The sequence below is a fragment of the Cricetulus griseus genome, chromosome 3, assembly GCF_003668045.3.
Source record: "Cricetulus griseus strain 17A/GY chromosome 3, alternate assembly CriGri-PICRH-1.0, whole genome shotgun sequence".
NCBI classification, from domain to species: Eukaryota; Metazoa; Chordata; class Mammalia; order Rodentia; family Cricetidae; genus Cricetulus; species Cricetulus griseus.
The window spans coordinates 101,928,876-101,955,349 of record NC_048596.1 but is presented as its reverse complement, the minus strand read 5'-3'; the positions used below and the strand labels follow the sequence as shown (position 1 = coordinate 101,955,349).

At 42.4% G+C, this 26,474-nt stretch overlaps 1 protein-coding gene across 9 annotated transcripts; it reads right to left on the bottom strand.

The window, feature by feature from the left end:
- Positions 1–1,786: 1,786 nt before the first annotated feature.
- On the bottom strand, positions 1,787–26,462 carry Aamdc (adipogenesis associated Mth938 domain containing). Of its 9 annotated transcripts, none has more exons than XM_027407689.2 (5): positions 26,349–26,450; positions 21,407–21,496; positions 9,781–9,930; positions 4,981–5,076; positions 1,787–1,965 (listed from the first exon to the last, which is right to left on the bottom strand). In XM_027407689.2, the coding sequence occupies exons 3-5, from the start codon at positions 9,910–9,912 to the stop codon at positions 1,825–1,827; spliced, it is 369 nt and encodes a 122-aa protein (XP_027263490.1). In that variant the 5' UTR covers positions 9,913–9,930; positions 21,407–21,496; positions 26,349–26,450; the 3' UTR covers positions 1,787–1,824. The 9 variants fall into 9 exon arrangements, with proteins under 9 accessions (XP_027263490.1, XP_027263487.1, XP_035298275.1 ...); XM_027407686.2 differs by having other exon boundaries at positions 26,211–26,449; XM_035442384.1 differs by having other exon boundaries at positions 26,231–26,449.
- Between the last annotated feature and the right edge of the window lie 12 nt (positions 26,463–26,474).

The following is a 26,474-nucleotide window of genomic DNA, read 5'->3' as shown; positions in this document are numbered from 1 at the left end:
TGTGGCTGGCACAAGAGCAAGTAGCAGCCTCTTGCCTCTCTCCCTCCCAAGGATCCAATCACTCTCTTCTAGCCTCTCACGCACATGGTACACATACATACATACTGACAAAACATGCACACATATAAAATTTTTAAAAATAAAAAGGAAACAAAAACAAGGATGCTGATTATTTAAACATAGTTTCACAAAGGCCACCTGTTCTTTTCAATAGTAGGAAAAAAAGAGTCTGTGGACATTATGCTGGCTACTTTTTATGTCAACTTGACACAAGCTAAGGAAGTCTGGAAAGGATAGTTTTGTTTTGTTTTTTGTTTTGTTTTGTTTTGTTTTGAGACAAGGTTTCTCTGTGTTGCCCTGGCTGTCCTGGAACCCACTCTGTAGACCAGGTTGACCTCAAATTTAAGAGATCTTCCTGCCTCTGCCTCCCCAGTGCTCATGATGCCCAGCAGGAAGCAATTTTAATGGAGAAACTGCCTCATAGGATTGGTCTATAAGTGAGTCTGTAGGGCATTTTCTTGATTGATGTAGCAGGGCCCAGCTCTTTGTAGGTGGTGCCATCCCTGGGCAAATGGTCCTGGATGGTGTAAGAAGCAGGCTAAACAAGCCATGATGAGCAAGCTAGTTAGCATTCTTCCATGGCCTCTACATCAGTTCCTGCCTCCAGGTTCCTACCTTGAGTTCCTACCCAAGGCCCTTCTGGCTCAAGGCCCAAGGCCAATTAATACAATAGTTTATAACCTACCTAGAACCTAGCTATGGACATATTTCCACTGTTACTCAAGTGTTCCCTTTATTCAGTATTTTGTTCATGTCATCTACACAATGTCTTTCTTGAGTATAGATCTGAAATAGCCCCTATCCCTCATCCACTTTTTCAAAACTGATTTTATATACAGCCTGTAGAAGCATCATAAATACAGGTTATTTTTGCTATTTCTCTGGAGCCTACAGCAAGCAGTGTATGGCATATAAAGTGCTTTAAAAGATAGTTGAGGATCTCTCTTTCTCTCCCTCCCTGTCTGTTCCCCTCTCTCCCCGTCTCTTCTTTCTCCCCATTTTCCTTTCTCCTCTTTCCTGCTGCTCCTATCTCCTGAAGCTCATTTCCCCCCTTCCCATTCCCCTTTGCATGATCCCTTTCCCTAATTAAAAAAAAAAAAAAGGATAGTTGGGGCCAGACATTGGTGGTGTATGTCTTTAACCCCAGCACTTGGGAGGCGGAAGCAGGCAGATTTCTGTGAGTTCAGGGCCAGCCTGGTCTACAGAGCGAGTTTCAGCACTCTACATAGTCAGGACTGTGTAAAGAGATCCTGTCCTCCAATCCACTGCCCCCAAACCCACCAAAAAAGTTGGATTAGGCCGGGTATTGGTGGCACACGCCTTTACTCCCAGCACTTGGGAGGCAGATGCAGGCAGATCTCTGTGAGTTTGAGGCCAGCCTGGTCTCCAGAGCGAGTGCCAGGATAGGCTCCAAAGCTACACAGAGAAACCCTGTCTTGGAAAAAAAAAAAAAAAAGTTGGATTAATGGATAAAGGTTCCAAAGCATCAATTGTAGTGAGATCTTTAATGCTCTCAACTTTTTTTTCAACCTGTTTTTGTATGAAGTTTCTCATACTTGGAACCTAATACATACTACACTACTATTCAGTAAATAGCTCTGATCTAAGCAACCTGAATGGCAGGGACTCTACATTTGTCTTCTGCCAATCTATCCCAAGAAGGTAAACTCATGCTCTAAATGCACAGTAGAGGCTGCTGTGGAGAACGGTAAGAGATAGTCAAGGCACTGTTGCTTAGTGATTTATTCTCCTCTATAGGGTCCATCAGCAGGTGGAATGGAAGACGCCTCCTACTCTTACCCCTTGGGCAACCAAGGCATTATACTCCTTCACCGCCTGTTCTGTCTGGAGGACCCGTACATTGATGCCTTGTTTCTGGAGGTACTCCACAGTGGATGGAGGCACCTGGAAAGAAGGAAAAGAGATGAGTAAGAAGGGAGAAAGGGGCCCCAGAAACTGCTTTTCCTGTCATAAGGCAAGTGTACTTACAGAATTAGAACACCTGTCACTTCTCAATCACCCAGTGTATCACCATTCCAAAATGGCAGGGAGCCCCAGTGAGTTCCAGAGAGCTCCTGAGGAGCTGGGGTTGTACTGCCATGGTTCAGAGTGCATGCATGAGGCCCTGAGTTCACTCCCCAGTACCAGGGTGGGAAAAACGGACCACTGTCAAGTTCCCAAATGTCTCACACCCATACTTTAGCCCTGGTGAAAAGGAAAGGGGCAATGCAGCAGTTTTGACTCAGCCCTAGATTGAAGCCCTTCTAGCAGTTTAATTCTGAGTAAGGAATCAAACTCAGCACTTCTGTGTTTATCAATCAGGGATAGTCACATCACACAGGGTTAGCTGTGAGAACCAAGTTAAGATACAGAACATGTCTAACATGGTGCATATATATCCTATGTGGTGTAAAATTTTGAAGTTTAATCAGTGCAACTTAAGTTTAAAGTCGAACTTCCCATGTGCCAAACCAAAAGACCGTCCACTAACTTTTAAGCATGAACCCTCCCGTTTCCTCTTCCATAAAGTGGGGCTAACAATACTTCTATCACAGAGTTTATATGACGGTGTCACTGACACTGTATATACTCTGCAACTCAAATGTCTTCTCAGAGTGCACAGTGGAGGCTGGTATGGAGAACAGACCACTCATAAGCAGCCTACCCTAAGGCACCATTTGCTTACAGTATTTATTATCTGAAGTTATCTAGTTTTAGTTATCTAAATTTTTAGATTTATTTTATTTTATGTGTATGGTGTTTTGTCATGGACACTGAATGCAACGACGCACATGCATACATGTAGAAAAAACAATCTCTGAGTTTGAGACCAGTCTACTCTACATAGTGAGTGAGTTTCAGGACAGCCAGGGCTACATAGCAAGACACTGACTCAAAAAAACAAACAAATGGGATAGCATCTCTATAACTGCATTTATGAATATTTTAAGTATTTTTCTACAGCTCAGATACTGTCCCAGGCATTGAGGACACTGAGATAAATAAAGTGAGTGAGGTTTTATTATTATCATCAATCAAAAAGCAGGCTAGAGGGGGCTGGAGAGATGGTTCAGTGGTTAAGAGCACTTGTTGCTCTTGCAGAGGACCCAGGTTTCAGTCCTAGAACCCACATGGTATCTCACAAACTACCAGTAACTCTAGTCCTGGAGATCTGCCTTCTTTTGGCCTCCACAGACACCAGACACATATGTAGTATAAAGATGTTCATGCAGGTGGAACAACTAACTATACATAAAAATAAAGAATAAATCTTTTTTGTTGCAAACAATTTAATTTTGTGTGTATGGGTGTTTTATGGCATGCATATCTATGCACCACATTTAGTGCCTTTGTAGACCAGAAGAGGGTATCAGATCCATGGAACTGGTGTGATAGTTGTGAGCACTGTGGGTCCTCTGCAGTGTTGTTGTTGTGAGTCACTGTGAGCATCCTCTGCAGTATTGTAGCTGTGAGTCACTGTGGGTCCTCTGCAGTGTTGTAGCTGTGAGTCACTGTGGGTCCTCTGCAGTGTTGTAGTTGTGAGTCACTGTGAGCATCCTCTGTAGTGTTGTAGTTGTGAGCACTGTGGGTCCTCTGCAGTGTTGTAGCTGTGAGCACTGTGGGTCCTCTGCAGTGTTGTAGTTGTGAGTCACTGTGAGCATCCTCTGCAGTGTTGTAGTTGTGAGTCACTGTGAGCATCCTCTGCAGTGTTGTAGTTGTGAGTCACTGTGGGTCCTCTGCAGTGTTGTTGTGAGTCACTGTGAGCATCCTCTGTAGTGTTGTAGTTGTGAGCACTGTGGGTCCTCTGCAGTGTTGTAGCTGTGAGCACTGTGGGTCCTCTGCAGTGTTGTAGCTGTGAGCACTGTGGGTCCTCTGCAGTGTTGTAGTTGTGAGCACTGTGGGTCCTCTGCAGTGTTGTAGTTGTGAGTCACTGTGAGCATCCTCTGTAGTGTTGTAGTTGTGAGCACTGTGGTCCTCTGCAGTGTTGTAGCTGTGAGCACTGTGAGCATCCTCTGCAGTGTTGTAGTTGTGAGCACTGTGGGTCCTCTGCAGTGTTGTAGTTGTGAGTCACTGTGGGTCCTCTGCAGTGTTGTAGTTGTGAGTACTGTGGGTCCTCAGCACTGTTCTTAAGTGCTGAACCATCTCTTTAGGGCTGCTTAGTTCTCTGCATGTAAAGTAGCAAGCTGAGCTCAGTGGCTCATGCTTCTACTTCCAGCACTTGGACGGTAAAGGCAGGAGGGTCACTGTTATTTCCAGGCCAGTCAGGGATACAGAGGAAGACCCTGTCAAAAACTAAACTAAAATAAAAATGACACAGAACTGGAGATGGAGCTCAGCTCCTATGGTACTTGACTAGCATTCATGAAGCCCCAAGTTAATCCCTAGCATGGCATAAACTGTGTGATAGTGCATACTTATAATCTTAGCAGCCAGAATGTAGGGGCAAGAAGCCCAAAGGCTCAAGGACCAAATATGTGCCTCTTAATGGCTTTCTCAGCAAAAAATGGACCCCATGTTTAAGAGTGCTAGAAGCGTACATCACCAACTGACACTGCTGCAGCTCTGTGAACACACACTATGATGTTCACACAGTGATAAAGACAGACAGTGCACTACTCAGAATGTATCCCTGTTGTTGACCCACACATGACTGACTGGATAACTGCAAAACATGAGAAATTCTGGAATTGAGGTATTTTGTGAGAAATAGCTGAAAACAGGGTTGGGCACAGACTTGGAAAGCCCTATTCTGACTGTGGAGTAGTGTGTGCAGTCTTACTCACCCTAGGGCACTTACTGCTCAGCAAAATGAGAAGACATGATATGTAGAGTTGAACTCCAATGAAGGAGATACCTATGAAAGCTAAGGTCCAAGAGATAAGTGTCTGTCCTCACGAATGCTGCAATACCAGAACCTACCTTCAAAGCCTCACTCATTCCTCTGCCGATCACCAGAGTCTGCACACCCTTCTCAGCAACTTCCTTTACATCTGCAGGCTGCACCCCAGGGGAATGCTGCATATGGAGGAGAGAGCAGGAGGTACCATCTTTCATCACAACACAATTATTTTTAATTTTTTTTTTGCCAGGCATTGGTGGCACACGCCTTTAATCCCAGCGCTTTGTAGGCAGAGGCAGGTGGATCTCTGAGTTTGAGGCCAGCCTGGTCTACATAGTGAGTTCTCAGACAGTCAGAGCTATTACACAGAGAGACATTGTCTCCAAACAAACATACAAACAAAGATTTAGATTTAGGAAACAATTAAGAATCCTGGGGCTGAGGACATAAGGAAACATAAAGAAACAATGCCTTAAAAGTTAATTAATTAAAAGAAATGATAAAAGAAAAAGAAATAAAATAAAAAATGGAAAAAAAGAAAAGAAAAAGGGAAAGGTAAGCACAAAAGCCATCATTTTCACATTACAGATAAGGAAACTTAAGCTCAGAAAAAAATATACAACTTGGCTAAGATGATCCAGCTGGCAAGTGGTAGAGCTGGGATTTGAACTCATAAGGAATGTTCTTTACTGGGCTCCAATACCAAGGAGCAACATCCTTGAAACTTGAAAGAATGAAACATAATGACAGTTGGGCTAAGCCCAGAAACTGGCCTATATAAGTCCTATTTTTTTTCAGAGGAAATCTTCCTTTCTATTTCTCTCCTCTCTCTTCATTGGAGAGCTAAAAGGCTAGAGAGGAGACAGAATAAAATATTTAAAAGTACTTCATTAAAATTGAAAACCCATGGGCTGGAGAAATGGCTCAGAGGTTAAGAGCACTGGCTGCTCTTCCAGAGGTCCTGAGTTCAATTCCAAGCAACCACATGGTGACTCACAACCATCTCTAATGAGATCTGGAGCCCTCTTCTGGCCTACAGGCAGGGTTTCACTATATAGCTCTGGCTGTCTTAGACTCACTATGAAAATCAGGCTGGTCTTTAACTCAGAGATCCTCCTGCCTCTGCCTCTGCTGCCCAAGTGCTGTAATTAAAGGAGTTACTGTATCTGGCATCATACAAAACCTTTTATGGAAGTGTTCGAAGTAATTTTATTCATAGTAGCCTACAGTTGAAAACAGCAATAAATGATCATTAACTGATGAGTAAACTGATTTGTTACAAGTCACCTGATGGACTATTACTCACCAAGAAAAACAGAACAATTTTATGATACACATGTCAGCACTCTGGGACAGCTAAACTTAAATAAGGCCTGTGTATTAGACAACGGTATTTGTTACTTCCCGATTTTAATCATGGCCTCATAGTGGAAGAGAACAGAATTTGTGGGCTTAATCCAGTGGTTAAGAGCACCGGTCATAGCCGGGCATTGGTGGTGCATGCCTTTAATCCCAGCACTCGGGAGGCAGAGGCAGGCCGATCTCTGTGAGTTCGAGGCTAGCCTGGTCTCCAGAGCGAGTGCCAGGATAGGCTCCAAAGCTACACAGAGAAACCCTGTCTCAAAAAACCAAAAAAAAAAAAAAAAAAAAAAAAGAGCACTGGTCATAGTGGGCATGGTGGCGCCACCTATAATCCCAGCACTCGGGAGGCAGAGGCAGTTTGATCTCTGTGAGTTTGAGGGCAGCCTGGTAACAGAGTGAGTTCCAGGACAGCCAGAGCTACATAATGAGACCTTGTCTTAGAAAAACCAAAAACAACAACAAAAGAATACTTGTTTCTTTTCCAGAGGTCTCAGTTTTGAGTCTCAGCACCAACATGGTGGCTCACAACTGTCTGTAACTCCAGTCCTAGGGGACCCAATGCCTTCTTCTGGTTTCTGTGGACACTGCATCCAAGTGTTATGCAGACATACATGCAGGCAAAACACCTACGCACACAAAATAAAAATTAAAAAAGTATTTGTGATTTAAACATGGTTATGGGATTTTATTTTATGTGTAAGTGCTTTTCCTTCATGAATATCTGTGTACCATGTGCATATCTACTGTCTGTGGACGTCAGAAAGAAATGTTGGATCCCCTAGAAATAGAGTTACAGAAAATTGTGAGCCACCGTGTGAGTGCTAGAAGGTAAAACTGGGTCCCCTAATGAGAAACAAGTGCTCCTTGTTAACCGAGACATCTCTTCAGGCCCAGATTGTGATGTTTAAAATTTTTAAAAGGCAAAATTGGAAAAGGGACTACTCACATGATTCAACTACTTATTTTAAGACTATAAAAGGATTGGATCAGATGCTCTTCTTAGTCCCATACTCTGATCAATCCTAGACCCACACTGAACTTAATAAACATGATTAAAAAAATTTACATGTTTTGTTTTGTTTTTTTCCTGGAGCTGTGACCACAGTGAACATTTACTAGAATTACAGGTCAGGGTTGGAGAACTTCACCTCCCTTAAATAAATGCATTTATGCGAATTTTTGGGCAGTTACTTCATTTAACAAGAACAGCAACTGTTTTGAATAGAGCCACGACCCCCAAACTCTTAGAAGTAACTATCATGCAACAAGCCTGCTGACTGCTAAAAATGCAACGAAAGGTTGTAAGGAGTGCAAACTGTAACCCTCTGGAGATTCAGGTTAGAGCTAGCCGAAGCCCATCAGGGTTGCTTGACCAGTGGAACACATGTGATGAATTCAGCTGGGCTGTTACTGCTGCTGCTATCCTGCAGGCTCACGGTGTATACTGAGCAATAAAAGATAACAGCAGGGGCCTGCAGATCCAGGCACTGGCAGTAATTACTCTCAGCTTCTCCTGGAAACCTGGAATTGGAGCATCACACTGTTATCAAGGCATCTTCAACCTGCCCTCAGCTCCTGTATGCTTCCAGGTCCTCAAGGCAACCGAGGCTCTCATTGAGAATGGTTCTGCTCTTCATTAAGGGGCTTTTATCACACAGCCGAGGGTTGTAAAGCTCAGCTTTTTTCTTGGGGAAAAGCTATTAATTGTACAACAGTGTCTTGACTGCTACCCCTTAGGGCAGCCAGACAAGAGGATTTCATCCTTTGTGCCTCAGAAATCTTATCATCAAACTGAAAAGGAAACATGCCTAAATTAAACCTGAATCATTCCCTTCTGCCAAAATTATAGGCTTGGGAATGGTCAGTAGGAATGCTATTATCTGGCTGCACTGTGGTAAAAGTAGACTCTGTGAGGGCAGGTAAAGATTGCTGGAATCTATCGCCTGCAGATACTGAGTTGTGTTCTCATTGTCCTTACCTGAATGGATGGATCTCGACAGATCTCTTACTCTACCAAGGCACTGGCTGTTTTTCTGACACGGTATGGTGAAACTTCTGACATTTCTCCACAGTGATTTTAGCCCTCTTCATTTCAGCCTTTGGCCACAGGAGCCCTGAGTTTCACTTTCAACAAACAACCTTCTCATGATCCCACTAAATATGAGGAGGTTGAAAATGGTCTTCTAGGGCTGGAGAGATGGCTCAGAGGCTAAGAGCACTGACTGCTCTTCTAAGGGTCCTGAGTTCAATTCCCAGAAACCACATGGTGGCTCACAACCATCTGTAATGAGAGCTGGTGCCCTCTTCTAGCCTTCAGGCACACATGTAGACAGAACACTGTATACATAAGAAAGGAAGAAAGGAAGAAAGAAAGAAAGAAAAAGAAAGAAAGAAAGAAAGAAAGAAAGAAAGAAAGAAAGAGGGGCTGAAGAGATGGCTCAGAGGTTAAGAGCACCAGAGGTCCTGAGTTCAATTCCCAGCAACCACATGGTTGCTCACAACCATCCGTTATGAGATCTGGTACTTCTGGTGTGCAAATATGCATGGAAGCAGAATGTTGTATACATAATAAATAAATAAAATCTTTAAGAAGAGAGAGAGAGAGAGAGAGAGAGAGAGAGAGAGAGAGAGAAAGAAAGAAAAGAAAGAAAAGAAAGAAAGAAAGAAAGAAAGAAAGAAAGAAAGAAAGAAAGAAAGAAAGAAAGAAAATGTTGCATGTATGCCCATGACCAGCCCTCTCGGGAATGAGAGGTCCTGTGGGGTAGCGCATAAGATTCAGAACCAAACTGTACCAGGTCTAAATCCTGTGCCTGTGATACAGGATTGACGAGGCTCACATGTTTTGAGGACAAACCACATGTTGGAAAGGATCTGGAACCCCAATGGCCACCCCTCAACTCAAGGTGTATGTCTAGGTGTCTTTCCTTCAACCAAGCCAGGAGCTGATCTGGCCTAGAATTCTGCCCCGTAAGGACTGAATCCCCAACAACAACAACAAAAATTAGTCATTGCCAGAAGCTGGAGGTATGGGATAGAGAAAGTGGCATTGGCTGCTCATGGTAATGGGGGTTCTCTTAGGGGCTAATAAATTTTTCTTGGGATTACTATAATAGCAACTTACAAGCTTATGAATATGAATGGAATTTTGAGTCCATTATATTACATTGTGTAGTTTATTTTGTGTGTTTGGGTGTTTTGCCTACATGTATGTCTGTGATTCACTGATGCTGGAGGAGGCCAGAAGAGAGTGTTAAGACACCCAGGAACTGAAGTTACAGATGGTTGTGAGCTGCCTGCCAGGTGAGTTCTGGGGACAGAATCCAGGTCCTCTGGAAGAGCAGTCAGTTCTCGTAATTGGGGAGCCATCTCTCCAGCCTTACAGTATGCCCCTCAAAAGGGTTAGTTTAATGGTGATGAATATACTTGGCAGAGAAGAGGGAGAACTTGGCTGTGTAGGAGTTGGAAGTTACTTGGCCAGCCTCCTGTAGTGTCAACCAATCTAATCACTAGAGTCTTACCTCAGTTCCTGTTTCTCTCCAGTCCCAAGCCCGACTGCCTCCTGGCCATACTTTGCAATCCTTATAGGTTAAGTTAGAGCCTTGTACTTTCATTTGTCCCCAAGAAAGGGAAGCAATTATAGGAGAAGCCATAAGTTACTGAGCTGAAATCTGAAATTAAAAGAAAAAGATTTTAAGTCAGTCACTTAGGAAAGTTGAGACCACTCCAAAATTCAGAGATAGATGCCCCAATTCTCTACATGAGAGGTTCCCTTCTCTAACAAGGTCCTTACATCACTGTGAATGCAGGCCTCTACTGAGAATTTCTCTAAGACAGAAATTATTCTTGGGATCCGGAATCATGAAAGCACAGAGAGTAGAGATGGCAATTATTCCTCAGACTCCAGAGGTAATACTCAAGATAAAGTCTGAAAGTGGAGATTTATCTGGGGTGGTGGTGGTGCACACCTTTAGTCCCAGCCCTTGGGAGGCAGAGGCAGGCAGATCTCTGTGAGTTCTAGGCCAGTCTGGTCTACAGCCTGGTCTGTTAGTTGCTGGACAGCTAAGTCTACACAGAAAAACCCTGTCTGGAAAAAACAAAAACTAAAACAAAAACAAAACAAGCAAACAAAAAAGTGGAGATTTACTTCAGTATGATGGAATGAGGAGGTGGCTTGTCTTATCTCAATATAAACAATACAGCCAAAAAAATCCTATAATAATAATTTGGCCAGCAAGATGGATATCCAGCACCAAGCCCAACAACTTCAGTTTAATCCCTGGAGCCCACATGGTAGAAGAAGAGAACTGACACATTCACCCATTTACACATGGGTGCACACACACACACACACACACACACACACACACACACAAATATAAAAGAAAAACCCAAGCTGGCAAGCTGGAGATACAACTCTGCACTTAGGAACACTTGGTGCTCTTTCATACGACCTAATTTAGTTCCTAGTACCTGTAGGGCCCAGCCATGAAGGCAATACCTGGTTCCAGGAAAGGCCACAAACTGAGACACCCAGGCACCACCTGAGAATGGACCATCCAAGGAGGAAATACCTAACATTCCAACCACTGTAGATAGGATCACCAGATGTCCCTTAGCCCAGCACACACCCATCAAGTGTGTGTCTAAACAAGGGGTGTCACCAAGACACCCCTAGACAACTGTCAGCCAATCAGGCAGGGGTCCTGAACCTTGGAAATTCCTCACCCCAACCTCTGCTATGATTAAAAAAAAAAAATGAACCCCAACTGAGCTCGAGGATCTCTGATCCTGCCGATTCGTTGGACGACACAAAGGGCCAAAGTTCAAATTTGAATAAAGGCTCTTTGCTTTTATATATGGGATTTAGTCTCCTTATTGGTTTTGGGGGAAACACCGAGATCTGGGCATAACAGCAACCAAATTAAACAGCTCATGACTGCTGCTAACTCCAGTTCTGGGAATCCATTCACATCAGCCTCCAGAAGGACCCACACACAGGTGGCATACATGTATGCACACATTCATACTTGTAAATTTTAAAAAATAAAATGATGCCATGTACATGCCTTTAATCCCAGCACTCAGGAGGGAAAGGTAGGTGGATCTCTATGAGTTGAAGGCAAGCCTCGTCAATAGTGAATTCTGGCACAGCCAACACTGTTACACAGAGAAACCCTATCTCAAAAAACAAACAAACATGTGGCTAGAGATATGGTTCATTGGTTAAGAGCACTGGCTGTTCTTCCAGAGGTCCTGAGTTCAATTTTCAGCACCCACATGGTGGCTCACAGCCATCTCTAGTGGGATCTGATGCCCTCTTCTGGCATAAAAGCATACATGCAGATAGAGTCCTCATACAAATACAATAAATAAGTCTTTTAGAAAATTAAAAACAAAACAAAAAACCCAGCAAACAAAAACAAAACAAAATAATAAAGTGAAAGACAAGCTCAACATCTTGCTTTTGAAAATAAAACAATTATTTGTCCCTCTAGAAATAAAATTAAAGACCTGCCATAAACTGCCTAGTGCTTATTTATACAAACCACTGAATTTCAGATTAATGCAGCTCCAAGGAAGTCCCCTTTCCATATTCTGTAGGCAACTAAGTTCAACTAGGTAGGAGTATAAAAGCAAATAGGCTTCCTGCTACTGTAGGTAAACTAGGCAGGGACCTAAATTCTCAAAGTTGGAGAGCTGTTTGGAAAGATGGTTTAGTCAGTAAAGTGCTTGATGTGCAAACATGAGGACCCAAGTTAGATCATTAACACCTATCTAAAACAACACCAACCAAAATGAAAAACTCGGCATGGCTGCACACACCTGTAATCCCCATGGTGGGAAGGCAGAGGCGTGAGGATCCCTGGGGTTTGCTGGCCAGCCAATCTAGCTCAATCTTCAATGAGAGACCCTTTCTTAAAAACTTAAGGTGGAGAGCAATTGGTGACCTCAATGCTCACATGCATACATGTCCACACACTCCCTGATGTGTACAGTAGCACACACTAATATGTACATAAACACACACACAAGATGAAATTCTCAGAGGTGACACAGTCACAGAGGAGGCCTGTATAAACTCTCCACATATCCCAAGTAGAACAGAAGCCACAAGCCTATGTTCCAAAGGCCTGGGTAGCTTAATTCACGGGAACATTACAAGCTGATAACGCTTACACACATGAACAAAGATAAGTAGAAGGCATAGGAAGGTAGGCAGATATAAAAACCAATAAAAACAAGTGGGTCTTTTTTTGTTTGTTTTTTGTTTTTTGTTTTTCGAGACAGGGTTTCTCTGTGTACCTTTGGAGCCTATCCTGGCACTTGCTCTGGAGACCAGGCTGGCCTGGAACTCATAGAGATCTGCCTGCCTCTCCCTCCTGAGTGCTGGGATTAAAGGTGTGCGCCACCAACACCCAGCTACAAGTGGGACTTTTAATTAATCCTTCAGTGCACAAATGGATCCATTAGTAGTGCACAAAACTCTTGCTAGCTCAAGGTATATGGATATTGAATACATTTGTGGCTGAATACTAAACTACATAGACATAGAGGAAACCCCTAGAAAATCAGCCTTTACAGGCAGATCTGAGTTCAAGGCCAGCCTGATCTGCAGAGTGAATTCCAGGACAGCCAGGGCTACACAGAGAAACCCTGTCTGGAAAAAAAAAAAAAAAAAAAAAAAAAGTCGGGCATTTAATCCTAACAGGAGGCACAGGCTGGTGGATATCTGAGTTCAATGCCTGGTCTACAAAGAAAGTTCCAGGAGAGCCAGGGCTATACAGAGAAACCCTGGGTTGAAAGCAAAAACAACAAACAAACCAACAAACAAAAAAACAGCCTTTAAAATAAAAACATGATCAAAATAAAGGACTGAACAGGTATTCTAGTAGCCACACACTAGTGGGAATCAGAAAAATAACTTTTAGTATTGTGCTTTGAATATCTTCCAAATTTATGTGGAAATTTTATATATATATATATATATATATACACACACACATATATATATATATATATATATATATATATATATATATATATATCTTCATGGTTTCTCTGTGTAGCCCTTGATGTCCTGGAACTTGCTCTGAAGACCAGGCTGGCTTGGAACTCACAGAGATCCACCTACCTCTGCCTCCCAAGTGCTGGGATTAAAGGTATGCGCCACCACTGCCTGGTCCAAGATTTCCTTTTTAAAGTTAGGGTCTCAAGTAGCTCAGGATGGCTTCAAACTTACTGTATACCCAAGGACAACCTTGAGCTTCTGATTCTCCTGCCTCCATTTCTCCAGTACTGGGATTACAAGTGTATGTGTGCCTCCATCACCATACTTGGTTCCTTATATTAAAAGATTTATTTCAAGGAAATGGCTTACACAATAGTAGGGGTTGCTAAATCCAAAACGAGCAGAAAATGCTGACTGGTTTTAATGTCTGGGGCACAAGTGATTGCAGTGTCAAAGACTTATTTCTTCATCAAGAAGACATTAGTTTTGTTTTAGGCTTTTTACCTAATTGGAGGAGGTCTGCTCAGAGGATGAAGGACAATCTCATTTAATTAAGTAAAATAATTGTGGATGTTAGCTGTATCTACAAAGTAACTTCATAGCAAAATCAATGCAAGTCTTTGATCAGGTATCTGGACACTAGACCACAATGACGTCTGAAGTTAACATAGAGCTAACAATCACAATTCATTCTTCTTATATAAGATGAACACATGGTTTGTTTATCATCCTACTGTAGCTTTCTCATGTGCTACTAGCCTGTATAATCTGTGCATTCTGTAACCGTGTAGATGGGAACAAAAGTTTGAATGAGTAAAAATAAAATGGACATTGTTAACTGCAGAAAATCACAAGGCAGCCAGACTAGGTATAGAAAAGAAAGTCATTCAAGATATTCTCCACCCATTTATATTAATTTTAGAATCCATGAATGATGAGCTTACTCCTTGACATGGCCAACCTTGCAAGAGAGAAACTGACATGCTTTTTTTGGCCACCCTGAAGCTGAAGAACTTCTACATTCCTGAGATGTTCAGTCATGATACCAGTACAGGCAAATTTCTCTTTTTAATTATGGGTTTCTTTTTGTCATAATAATCAGTGATGCCCTGACCATTAGGCAGTCAGTGTCTTCCTACAGTTGAGCAGACTTTTATATGGATGTAACCCTTAGTCTCAGCTGAGAGTAAATCTTTATCACCAGGTGCATCAGCAAAGTTGAAATATAGAAGGTTCTGGAGATACTAGTATGATACTAGTGTGTAGCTGGTAAGTAGCTAAAATTCTTGTGGAGGCCACCCAGATGGCCTTGTCAGGAGGCCACAGTGAGGAGAAATGACGATAACTGATGAGAAATTACAGTAAGTGAGATGTTCCACTCTATGTTTGGGGTTCTGCTGGGGCATGGGCCCATGATCCAGTCTTTGTCAATTTCCCACCTCTCTCTCCTAAAAATATATAACCTTCAGTAAAGATAATTACAAAGTCATACTTTTACTCAACACCACTTAATTACCAATGCAATTTTGCTACTTCAATTTCTAAACAGCCATTACAAAATACGTAACAGAGAAGATATGCATAGTGAGACCCTGTCAAAAAAAATTTAACTTTTTGGCAGTATGTGTGTGTGTAAGTGCACACCATGTTTATGTAGAGGTTAGAACTGCCTCTCTCAGGCCACCTTGTGGGATCCCAGGATGGAATTCAGGTAGTCAGCTTCCACCTGAGGAGCTGTCCCCAAGAAAACTTTTGAGAAGCAGCACAATGAAAACAGCAAATTGGTATGAGCAGAGGATGTCTGTATCTGTAGCTTGAGGGATATGCTATGGTTTCTAATACAAAATACCACAGGTGGCTTAAATGACAGAACTTTTTTATTCAATGTGGAAAGCTAGGATATAAAACTAAAATGCCAGCAAGGTTGGTTCCTGATGAGCCACCCCTCTAGCTCCTTTCTGTAGGGAGAGAAGGAAGCCAAGTGAATAATATTCTGAGTGAATTCACAGCCATTAAAAAGATCAAGGCCTCAGACTCATGATTGGCAGTCTTCTTCCTTATCCAAGTTCAAGTGTTTACTGATGATTGATCAGTGTGTACAGAAACTATCAACTATAGCTCCCTTTCCCCTCCCCACCTTCCCCCATGCTGTACCTAATAAACACACCGAGGTTCAGAATTATTGAGGTAGTGAGTGCTACTTCATTAGAGTGAATACCACCCATCTGCCCCTTGCGTTCCTGTGGCCTAGTGGGTATATCACTTTAGTATTACTGTCCTTTCTTCATTCTCTTGCCATCCCCACCCAGTCTGGTTTCTAGATCTAAGCCACAGGCTTCTCTGCACCTGTCCTTTTTTGGAAGACCTGGTCTCACTATTTAGTCGTGGCTGGATCAGAACGTGGACAGAAACTTGCTTTATAGGCTGGCCTAGAACTCAGAGATCCTCCTGCCTCTGTCTCCTAAACTCTGGGGTTAAAGGTTTGTACCACCAGGCTTTATTATTATTATTTAATTTTATGTATATGGGTGTTTTGCCTGCATGCATTTCTATGCACCATGCACATGCCTGGTGCCTACAGAGGACAGAAAAAGGAGTCGGAGCCCCTGTTACCGTAGTTACAGTTAGTTGTGAGCTGCCATGTGAGTGCTGGGAATTAAAACCTGGTCCTCTGGAAGAGTAGTCAGTGCTCTAAATCACTGAGTTATCTCTCTAGCCTCCATTTACACTTACATTCATTATATCAAACATTACAAAGATGTTTGAAATCTTTCTGGTTCAAAATTATTGTTTGAAAATCCATCCTCGCTGGGCAGTGGTGGCGCACGCCTTTAATCCCAGCACTTGGGAGGCAGAGGCAGGCAGATCTCTGTGAGTTTGAGACCAGCCTGGTCTACAAGAGCTAGTTCCAGGACAGCCTCCAAAGTCACAGAGAAACCCTGTCTTGGGGGGAAAAAAAAATCCATCCTTATAGCTCAAAAGCAGTGTGTAAAATATATACTAATAGTAATGTTGTGCCTAGACTCTGAACCCCAAAACTATCATGAGACCAAATCCAATGCAAAAGCAGTCTTTATAATTAGCCAGTTAACTGGAATTAACTCAGTTCCTCCATCTGTCTGACACAGCAGGTGAGTAGGAGAGACCCTGAGCAGCCGTGGGGCAGGGCATATATTGGAGGTAGAGCAAGGGGGTAACTGGGGAGTCTGCTAGTTGCATAGTAATACTCTCAGGATTGGTGCACCTCCGGGCTTGGGCATCCTGTCCTGAGTTAATTGGTCAGCTGCCTAGAGGCCCTCACAGGGCAGCTGCTTCGCCCTCCTCCCCACTATTATCAGTAAAGCACACCTAGAGCCTGCCAACTAACTTCTGATTGGTTCCTTGCCATATGGAGGGTATACGGCTTCCTAGTGATTAGGGCAAGGTTGGGCAAGGTAGGGGCCTCAGAACATGTTGCTGAGTCAGGGGCCTACATCTTTCTGGGTCTTTTCTGCAGCCTGTCATGGCTGCCAAAGCAGAGGGCTGGGTGAGGGTCTGGGCACTTCAGCAATAATATCAATATGAACAAATTTCAGAAAATATTGCAAGGGCACACTACAATTTCCACTTTCTGATATGGAAGATAATATTGTAGGGCTGAATAGCTTTAAGAGAGTTGTGATTGGAACTTAAGTCCACCAGACTATCATCTCACCACACTGCCATGATATTTTCATTCTTCTGCAAGTAGATACCGCTAAAAACAATTTCCTCTACACTAAAGAGGTAGTGGTTTCCTTATTCCATTCAGTTTGATAAAATGATAATGAAGGACTCTTGGCTCTTCCTTACTTGCTATTTGTTTTATTGTTGTTTGTTTTGAAACAGGGTTTATCTGGGTAGCCCTGGCTGGCCTTGAACTCACAGAGATCTGCCTATCTCTGCCTTCCTCGTGTTGGGATAGCCCAGCATGTGCTTCTCTTGTTTCGCACCCTCTAATTCTTCAAACATCTGAATTATTTAGTTTCTTGTTGGGAATGAATTTTTTTTTTTTTTTTTTTTTTTGGTTTTTCGAGACAGGGTTTCTCTGTGTAGCTTTGGAGCCTATCCTGGCACTCGCTCTGGAGACCAGGCTGGCCTCGAACTCACAGAGATCTGAAGGCCTCTGCCTCCCGAGTGCTGGGATTAAAGGCGTGTGCCACCAACACCCAGCCCAGGAATGAAATTGTTACTTCCTGAATTTCTTATTTAGTAATTTCTCTTAGAGCATAAATGTTGTAAGCACATGATGCAACTATGAATTTGATGTTTCAAAAATTATTTATCTTTCCCCTCTATGTTTACCTTCATGTACTTATTTATTCATCCAGTTCCTGCCTATCAGTGAAGAGATGTGATGGCCCATTGAGTAAAGTGCCTGCTGCGAAAACCTGATTGAGTTCAATCCCCAGAAACCATGTGGTTTTTATTCCTTAAGATTTCTTATGTGGAATTTGACCATGCTCCAGTGAGTCTATGAGCAACACAAACTGAACATGGTATTTTTTTCTTCTTCTTCTTTTGGAGGGGGGTCACAGCAGTGACGGGGGACCTGGGAGGACTGGGAAGTGAGTGTCATCAGGGTGTATTATGTGAAATTCCAGAATAATCATCAAAAATTTTATGTTGGAAAAAAGTAAAAGCCCATGTCACTTAAGATAAAACATAAATTGTCAGGATGGTTGAGTAGTCTAAGGCTATGAGTTCAGTTAAGATGGAGTTAAATCCGCATAAACCTCTACCCACACTAATCTGAATATATTTTCTTTCTCTTACAGTTGCTTCTTGACTTGAGACAAAAACCTGACAGCTTAAAACAAAGGCCTTGTAGGCTTTTGTCTCCCACCAGCAGGCCCCCTGCTGATGGACCGGCTCAACAAGTTCAAGGCCTGCTCAGGAATGCCACACAACAGTTCTGAGACAATCAACCATCGTAGCTTTCCTCAAACTGACCAACCCTAAATTAGGGCGGAAGACTCTTCAGAGTTTCAGAGGATTCTTATCCCCTCCCCCCCCAAACACCACACACACAAAGAGAGTCATTTTTCAGCTTCCCGAGTCCTTCCTCTGCTTTATAGGGGTCTTTTTCCTTTCTGAGCCTGCTGTATATGTGTGTTTCTTCACCTTTAATACATGTTTTTCTTCAACTGCTAATTCTGTCTGTGGTGTTTAGATTTCTCTGCTGCACCGGGTGGTGGTGGCAAATGCCTTTGATTCCAGCACTCTGTGAGTTCGAGACCAGCCTGCCTACAAGAGCTACTTCCAGGACAGCCTCCAAAGCCACAGAGAAACCCGAAGAAGAAGAAGAAGAAGAAGAAGAAGAAGAAGAAGAAGAAGAAGAAGAAGAAGAAGAAGAAGAAGAAGAAGAAGAAGAAGAAGAAGAAGAAGAAGAAGAAGAAGAAGAAGAAGAAGAAGAAGAAGAAGAAGAAGAAAAAAGATTTCCCTGCTGCTTGCTACCTGTTGCATTTCAGACTTTTTCTTGCCTTTCAATTCCTTAACTAGCAGAAAAAAATGAACCCAATCAAGACCACTAGACTGTGGGGGAGGTAGGGGAGGAGGGGAGGGAGAAGGGAACTGAGATTGTCATGTAAAACAATCTTGTTTCTAATTCAAATAAAAAAATCTGGGGAAAAAAAAAAAAAGACCACTAGACTGTATTACTTCAAGACCCTTAGACTGACTGTGTCCCCTTTTTAAAATTCTCTTTCGTTTTCAGTATAATTTTGATCTTGATGCACTAAATTGATTGTAAAACACACCAATGTGTCATGAGTCACAGTTTGAAACTACTGCTATCAGCTGGGGGTATATTAAAATATTTAAGAATGAGACAGCATAAACATAGGCTACATAAAAATGAAGTGGTGTGCTGGGATAAGTTCTTTTTTGTGTCTGTATTATATATCCTATTGCTAGAATTTGTTGGAAAGGCACTTGCCAAACAGGACAGCAGAGGGCAGAGATATGCTTAGGAGACTCAGGGCAGGGCTCCTCTGAACCTAACATGTAAGCAGTGTGTTAGCAACTTTGTGATCCACACCAGTGAATATCAGTCTTTGCCATATAGCATACCAAACTGCATAATATGATTTGTGGGCTTAAGTATCTAATAGAAATATTAAAGTTAGATATAAAGGGCTGGTTGGAGAGATGGCTCAGTGGGTTAAGAACACTAGCTGGTCTTCCAGAGGTCCTGAGTTCAATTCCCAGCAACCACATGATGACTCACAACCATCTGTAATGAGAGCTAGTGATCTCTTCTGGACTGGAGGCAGAACACTGCATACATAATAAATAAATAAATCATTTAAAAAAATAGAAAAACAAAGTTATAAAGGGTGTGAGATATATCTATTGGTAGAGTGCTCCCCAGGCATAGTATTACTGAGCATGGTGACACATGGCTTTAATACTGGAGGCTGAAGCAGGCAGTGCTCTCTGTATGTTCCAGGCAAGCTAGGGTCAGAGAGATATAGTGAGCTCTGTCTCAAACAAAATAAAAGAAGTGGTTGACAATTGGGCTGGAGAGATGGCTCAGTGGTTAAGAGTACATACTACTTTTGCAAAGGACCCAAGTTTGGTTTTCAGCCACCAAGTCAGGTGACTGGTAACTGTAACTTTAGCTGGGAGGGGGGGGAAAGGGGAGGATCTGATACCTCTGAGCTCTGTAGGCACTCCCACATGTGTACACACCCATGCAAATATGCACATCATTTTAAAAAAATCAAAATAAATCTTTAAAAAGATGCAGGCCATGATGGCAAGCACCTGTGGTCTTAGTACTTTTGAGGTGGAGGCAGGGGATAAACTTAAGGTCACCCTCAGTTACACAGTGAGTTTGAAGCTAGTTTGGGCTGCATGATTATAGGCATGAGCCTCTGCCTGGATTGGAATTAGATTTTGTGTTTTGTTTTCTTTCATTTAGTTTATTTTTGAGGTTCATCCACATTGTAGTGTTGTTGAAAGTATATTCCAGTATTTGTGGTAGTTTACTTCAGGAATATATCATAATTTACAAATCACTCTGTTGGATATTTTGCTATTTTTAATAAACAATATAAATTTGAGCAAAACTCAAGTGAGTGCAAATTAGTGCTTAGCAATAAATCTATTCCAGGTTTAATAAATAGCTTCAATTTTATCTTTATATCCCAATCTGATATACACAAATATAATTCAGCTATCTAAATTCACAAAGTGGAATTAAACTCACTTTTTTACATTTTTATTTTCACTTTTTTGAGATGGGACAGGGGTTTACCATGCCTCTAGGTGCCTCTGAAACTAACTGTATACACAGTCTGGCCTCAAATTCAAGGTGCTCCTGCCTCCATCTCTCTAGTGCTGGACTGAGTATGTGCCAATAACCTGCAACTGCTATTAAATTAAAAACTTGTAACACACAAAAAACAAGAGATGGTAATAGTATTGTGGGAGTATGTTGCATATATATTTTTCAACGACAGACTTTGTGACAGCATGACCATAACTTTGCTTTGTAGCAAAGCACCTCTTATCTTTGGGTGGATACAATTTTCAGATGCCCAAGGACTTTGCTCTCATTCCAGTCTGGATTAGAAAAGCAGAAACTCTAGCCTTAGTTATCAGCCCCCTTTGGATAAGATTATGAATTAAGTAGAGTAAAAGAAAACTACAGCATTAAAGCCTTTTCTTTTTTTGGATTTTTTTGAGGCAGCATCTCTTTGTGTATGTAGCCTTGGCTGTCCTGGCCTTGAACTCAGAGATCCTCCTACTTCTGCCTTTAGTACTGAGATGAAAGGTGGTGCCATAACCAGCACCTAAGCCTTTTCTTTTTTAGGATGTTATTTTACAACCTCATGGAAAGTGGGAGTCAGGTGCTAGAAAAGGTGAAAGTTTCTGGGCAGTAGTGCCGAACACCTTTAGTCCCAGTGATTGGGAGGCAGAGGCAGGTGGATCTTTGTGATTTTAATGCCAGCTGGTCTACACAGCAAATTCCAGGACAGCCAGAGAGGTTATACAGAGAAACCCTGCTTCATAAAACCAAACAAAGAAAAAAGAAAAGCTGAAAGTTGGAGGTATGGTGGCTGGCCCCTGTAATCCCAGCACATGGGGAGGTAGAGCAGGGTGGGACACACCTGTAATCCCAACACTTGGGAGGTGGGGAGTAGTTCAAGTAGCCTCACACACATAGTCAGTTAGAGATGCCAGGATCAACAGTAGCCTGTCTGAAATACAAACAGATGAAAGTCAAGATAGAAACCTGTTAAGGTTTATATCACATGTAATACAGTTTCCCATTTCCTCTGAAGTTTCTTTCTATAGAAATTCTTTCACAAAGGTATAATTCTGGCTTAATGACTACACAAAGGATTTTAGATTTTTGTTTTTGTTGTTACAAAAAGGTTGATAAGGATGTATTTTGGGCCAGATTTTCTTTTTCTTTTTTTTTTTTTTTTTTTTTTTTTTTCGAGACAGGGTTTCTCTGTAGGTTTGGAGACTGTCCTGGAACTTTCTTTGAAGACCAGGCTGGCCTCGAACTCACAGAGATCCTCCTGCCTCTGCCTCCTGAGTGCTGGGATTAAAGGCCTGTGCCACCACTGCCTGGTTGGGCCAGATTTTCTTTCTTTCAACATTTTTTATTTTCCATGTGTATGTATGGAGATGCATGTGTGCTAAAACATGCTTGTGGAGGTCAGAGCACAACTTGCAAGAGTCAGTTCTCTTCTTCTACCATGTGGGCTCCAGGGATCAAATTCAGGCCATCAGGTCTTAAACCACTGAACCATCTCACTGGCCTCTGGTTCATATTTTCTTCAGCTGGGTCCCCAGGTTTCCCCTTTCTCCCCCCCCCATCCTCACATTTTGCAGTTTGAGACTTCTTAGTTTGATATTTCCAACTTCATTGGTTGCCTAAAATCTGTATTTTCCCACTTATTAAAACTTCATTTCCAGGGGCTGGAGAGATGGCTCAGAGGTTAAGAGCACTGGCTGCTCTTCTAGAGTTACTGAGTTCAATTCCCAGCAACCACATGGTGCCTCACAGCCATCTGTAATGAGATCTGGTGCCCTCTTCAGACCTGCAGGCATGCATGCAGGCAAAACACTGAATACATAATTGTTAAAAAAAAAAAGCAAAAAAAGCAAAAAAACAAACTTCATTTCCAGTAATAATCCACAGCCATATTATGTTTTAATAAAAGTTATTTTATGAGTATATGTGTGTGCCTGAGTGTTTGTATAGTTCATTATGTGTGTGCAGATGTTCTCAGAGGCCAGAGAAGGGCATTGATTCCTGAGAATGAGAATTACAAGTAGTTGTGAGCTGCTAGATTCAGGTGCTGAGAGCCAAACTGGGTCCTGGAATCTAACCTAGGTTCTTTGAAAGAGTGTTCTTAGCTTTGAGACATCTTCAGCTGCACCGCTTCTCCCCCTTTTGGGACAGTTTCACTGTGTAGTCCTGGCTGGCCTGAACTATTCAGAGATTTGCCTGCATATGTCTTCTGGTGCTAGGATGAAAAGCCTATGTGTGTGTGTCACCATATCCTGTCACAATCATATTTTCTTAAAGACTTAAAACAAAAACCCAGAAAAACTTTATTGTAGTAAAATATGTATAACATAGAGAACATTTAAATAGTTTTTAGTAGCAGCATTAAGTACATTGTTGTTTATAATTTCTTATATCAGTATGTCTTTTTGTTTTCTTTTTTTCAAGACAGGGTTTCTCTGTGTAATCATTGTTGTCCTGGAACTTGCTCTGTAGACCAGGCTGGCTTTGAACTCAGAGATTCACCTGCCTCTGTCTCCCATGTCCTAGGATTACAGGTGTGCACCATCATGCCTGGCTCAAAATATTTTCTTGATTTGAAGATTTGAATATTAGATTATGAATCGTTATTCCAGAGGCTGGAGAGATTATTGTGGGATATTTGTACACTGTCTGAAGATGTATTTTCTGTGAGTGATGTAACAAAAAGCTAAAAGGGCCAGTGGTTAGGCAGGAGGTATAGTCAAGATTTCTGTGGAGGGAAAGGAAGAAGAGGAGAAATCTAGGCATACAGAAGATGCCATCAAGACACAGTACAAGTTGGCTACACAAAATGGGAGACAGGTAAAAGCCACATGGTAGAATGTAGATTGATAAAAATATGGGCTAATTTAAGTTATAAGAGCTAGTAGGACAAAGGCTAAGCTAAGGCTGAGCTTTTATAATTAATAATAAGTCTCTGTGTTGTTATCTGTGAGCTGGCAGCACAAAGGAAAGTCCGACTACAGGAGATGGCTCAGTGGTTAAGTGTCATTGCTGTTCTTCCAGAGGACCCATGTTTGTTTTTTAGCACTTCTATTTAGTGGCAGGGAGATCTAATGCCCTCTTCTGAATTACACACAAACTCTTAAAATAGAAACAAACTGAGTATGTTGGCACACACCAGTATTATTAATACTTGGAAGGTTTAGGCAGGAGGATCAGAAGTTCAAGTCCATTCTTGGCTACATAGAAAGTTGGGAGGCCAGAATGAAATACATGGGACCCTGTGTAAAAATAATAAGATAAAAAGAATCATTATTCTAGGACTTAGAGAGATGGCTCAGTAGTTAGTACTTATTGCTTTTGTAGACGATCCAGGGTCCAATTCCCAGCACCTACATCTGTACCTCCAATTTTAGGGGATTGATGCCTTCTTGCCTCTTAAGGGCAGCTGCATGCATGCAGTGCACATAAAATCAGGCAGGCACACAGGCATATACATGACAGTAAGATGTCAGTAGGTAAAGGTGCTTGCAGAGTGAGCCTGACCTCTTGAGTTCAATGCCTGGAGCATACATAAAAGGTAGGAGGAGGGCTGGAGGCTCAGAGGTTAAGGGCTTTGGCTGTTCTTCCAGAGGACATGGGCTCAAATCCTAGCAACTACATGGTACCCTCTTCTGGTATGTAAATACACATGCAGTCAGAACACTGTATACATAATAAATAAATAAATTAGAAAAATAAAGATGGAAGTAGAGAAGTGATTCCACAAAGTTGTCTTCTGACCTGCAGGCAAGTAGCACAAATGTCTACACACACAAACAATATTTTAAAAGAATCATTACTACAAGAGAAACCTTTTTCTCTTGAAAAAACAAAACAAAGAAACCGAGATCCTTTGATAAAGAAAATGATACAGAGCTCTATGACTTTGTCTCTTTTTACCTGGAAATGCATAGCAAAATTCAGTGTTTATCTGTGAAGCCATTTTCCATGTTCCTGGCATAATTATCTGCCCATTAAAAAAAAAAATCTTTCTTAGGGCTGGAGAGATGGCTCAGCAGTTATAAGCACTGATTGCTCTTCCAGAGGACCTGGGCTCAATTCACAGTACTGACATGGCAGTTGACAACTGTCTGTAACTCCAAGATCTGACACCCTCACACAGACACACAAGCAGGGAAAACAGAAATGCAAATAAAAATAAATTAAAAAAATCTTTCTTTAGCCACATATTTTATTTCATATGATTCAGAATATATGTTGCTTTATATGAGTTTTATGAAGCAGATGTGTAAGCTTTAAATATACCCTTAAAATTTTGGCCTAACGTAATAAGTTATAGGCTAAATGTCACTGGATTCCATCTAAATTATAGGAACACTTTTTTTGATAACAAGAAAGTTTTGTTTATTTGAAACAGAGTCTCACTTTGTAGCCCCATCTGGCCTGAACTCAAGAGCTCTTCCTGCCTCTGTGCCCTGTCTGCTGCAATTAAAGGAGAGAGTGCGCCACCTGCCAGGACAAGGACTATTTCAAAGTACATACAATGTGGCAGGGAATGACTAACCACTTTATTGTGAATAATTTATGGTCTAGATACTATCACCTCACTTTACTGAAGTTCAAAGTAATGAAGAAACTTCAGAAGGCTATAAAGTACTTAGGGGTAGGACTCAGGTCTGTCTGGTTCAATCCAAAATTCTGGCTCCATGTATACAGTGTACTGTTACCCAAGCAGCACATTCTATTTTACATTGTCGATGACTTTTTCCCCCCCTGCTCTGGGATTCTTTCTGGGAGAATGCCGCATCTTATTCTTCAATGGAGTAGAACTCTGCTTCCTAGCAAACTTACTGCCATTCTACCAACTCCCAGCTCTCTATGTAGAGTCCTAGCTCACCTCACAGACTGAGCATCTTAGATCTCCAGTAGAGTCTGGTTTCTTAGATTCTGTCACCAGCAGGCAGGGGTGGGAGTAATTCCTCACTAGTAATCCCATTCCCCCCGACTGCCGGCAGAGCCCTGAGACTGCTGGGATTCTTGTGCTTCAGTGTTGTGTAAGACTTTCCACTCGCAAGATAGCTCTTTAAATAGGAACATAAAACAATGCAAAATGGATTCAGGAAGTCCCTGAAACTGACCAGATTCATTAGGTCCCTCCCTGCCAGAGTCAGCAATAAAAGCTGAGAGCCCCCCTCAGACAGAAGGAAGCCGAGCAGCACAAAAGCCTCTTAGACAAGCCGAGCTGCGAAGACTCTGAGGTCAGGCCAACCGCCTGGAACAAGCAGAAACCACCAGCTGAAGAGGTTCAGACCATAGTCTCTTGGAAACGACAATCTCCAACCTGTTGAGCTGCCTGCAGGCAGTGCTGGGTGCTCCAAGTTTCCTAGCTTTGTGAGCTGTCACCTGTGCTGGGGTGGGCCTTGGTGATGCTGCTGTCTTTGAGTTATTTTTGCTCCTGAAAGTAAACCCTCACCCATATTCATGTAAAAATAATACTCATTGGTTCACCAAGTTGAACTCTGGTGCTGTCTGTACTTCGGCCTGTCTGTGGGAGCCCTATCTGGGGTGAGGAGATCTGTGTAGTGTCTCACCCAGGAAAATTCTGTCACACAACACTCAGTTAGCCCTCGGCAAACTTTCTGAGAGACTTTTCTCCATGGTCCCGCGCCAAGCTACAACCATACCTTTTCCCACGTTTCCTAACCTCTCTCCACAGCCGCATTCCCACCCGTCATTCTCTTTTTCTGCGTCTTGGTGTCTCTGTTCAACTTCTCCCTCTTTCTCCTGGTCGTCTCCGTTCCCAGGTCCCGCAGAAAACTCACGCAGCGCTTCTGTTCTCGGTTGCTCCTCCGCTCAGCTCCGCGCCTTACCTCTCCCTGCCTCTCAGCTACCAGGCCTGGAACTAGCCACCGTCCAGCAGGCAACCAGAGCCCCGCCCCTCCCTCCCC

What these genes read in the sequence shown, in the direction of transcription:
- Aamdc (XM_027407692.1), bottom strand. Translation starts at nt 9,912, where the DNA reads ATGGCTTCTCCTATAATTGCTTCCCTTTCTTGGGGACAAATGAAAGTA. An exon ending in GGAGAGAAACAGGAACTGAG is followed by an intron (nt 5,077 to 9,780) that starts GTAAGACTCTAG and finishes CTCCATATGCAG; the next exon opens with CATTCCCCTGGGGTGCAGCC. An exon ending in GAATGAGTGAGGCTTTGAAG is followed by an intron (nt 1,966 to 4,980) that starts GTAGGTTCTGGT and finishes CCTTCTTTCCAG; the next exon opens with GTGCCTCCATCCACTGTGGA.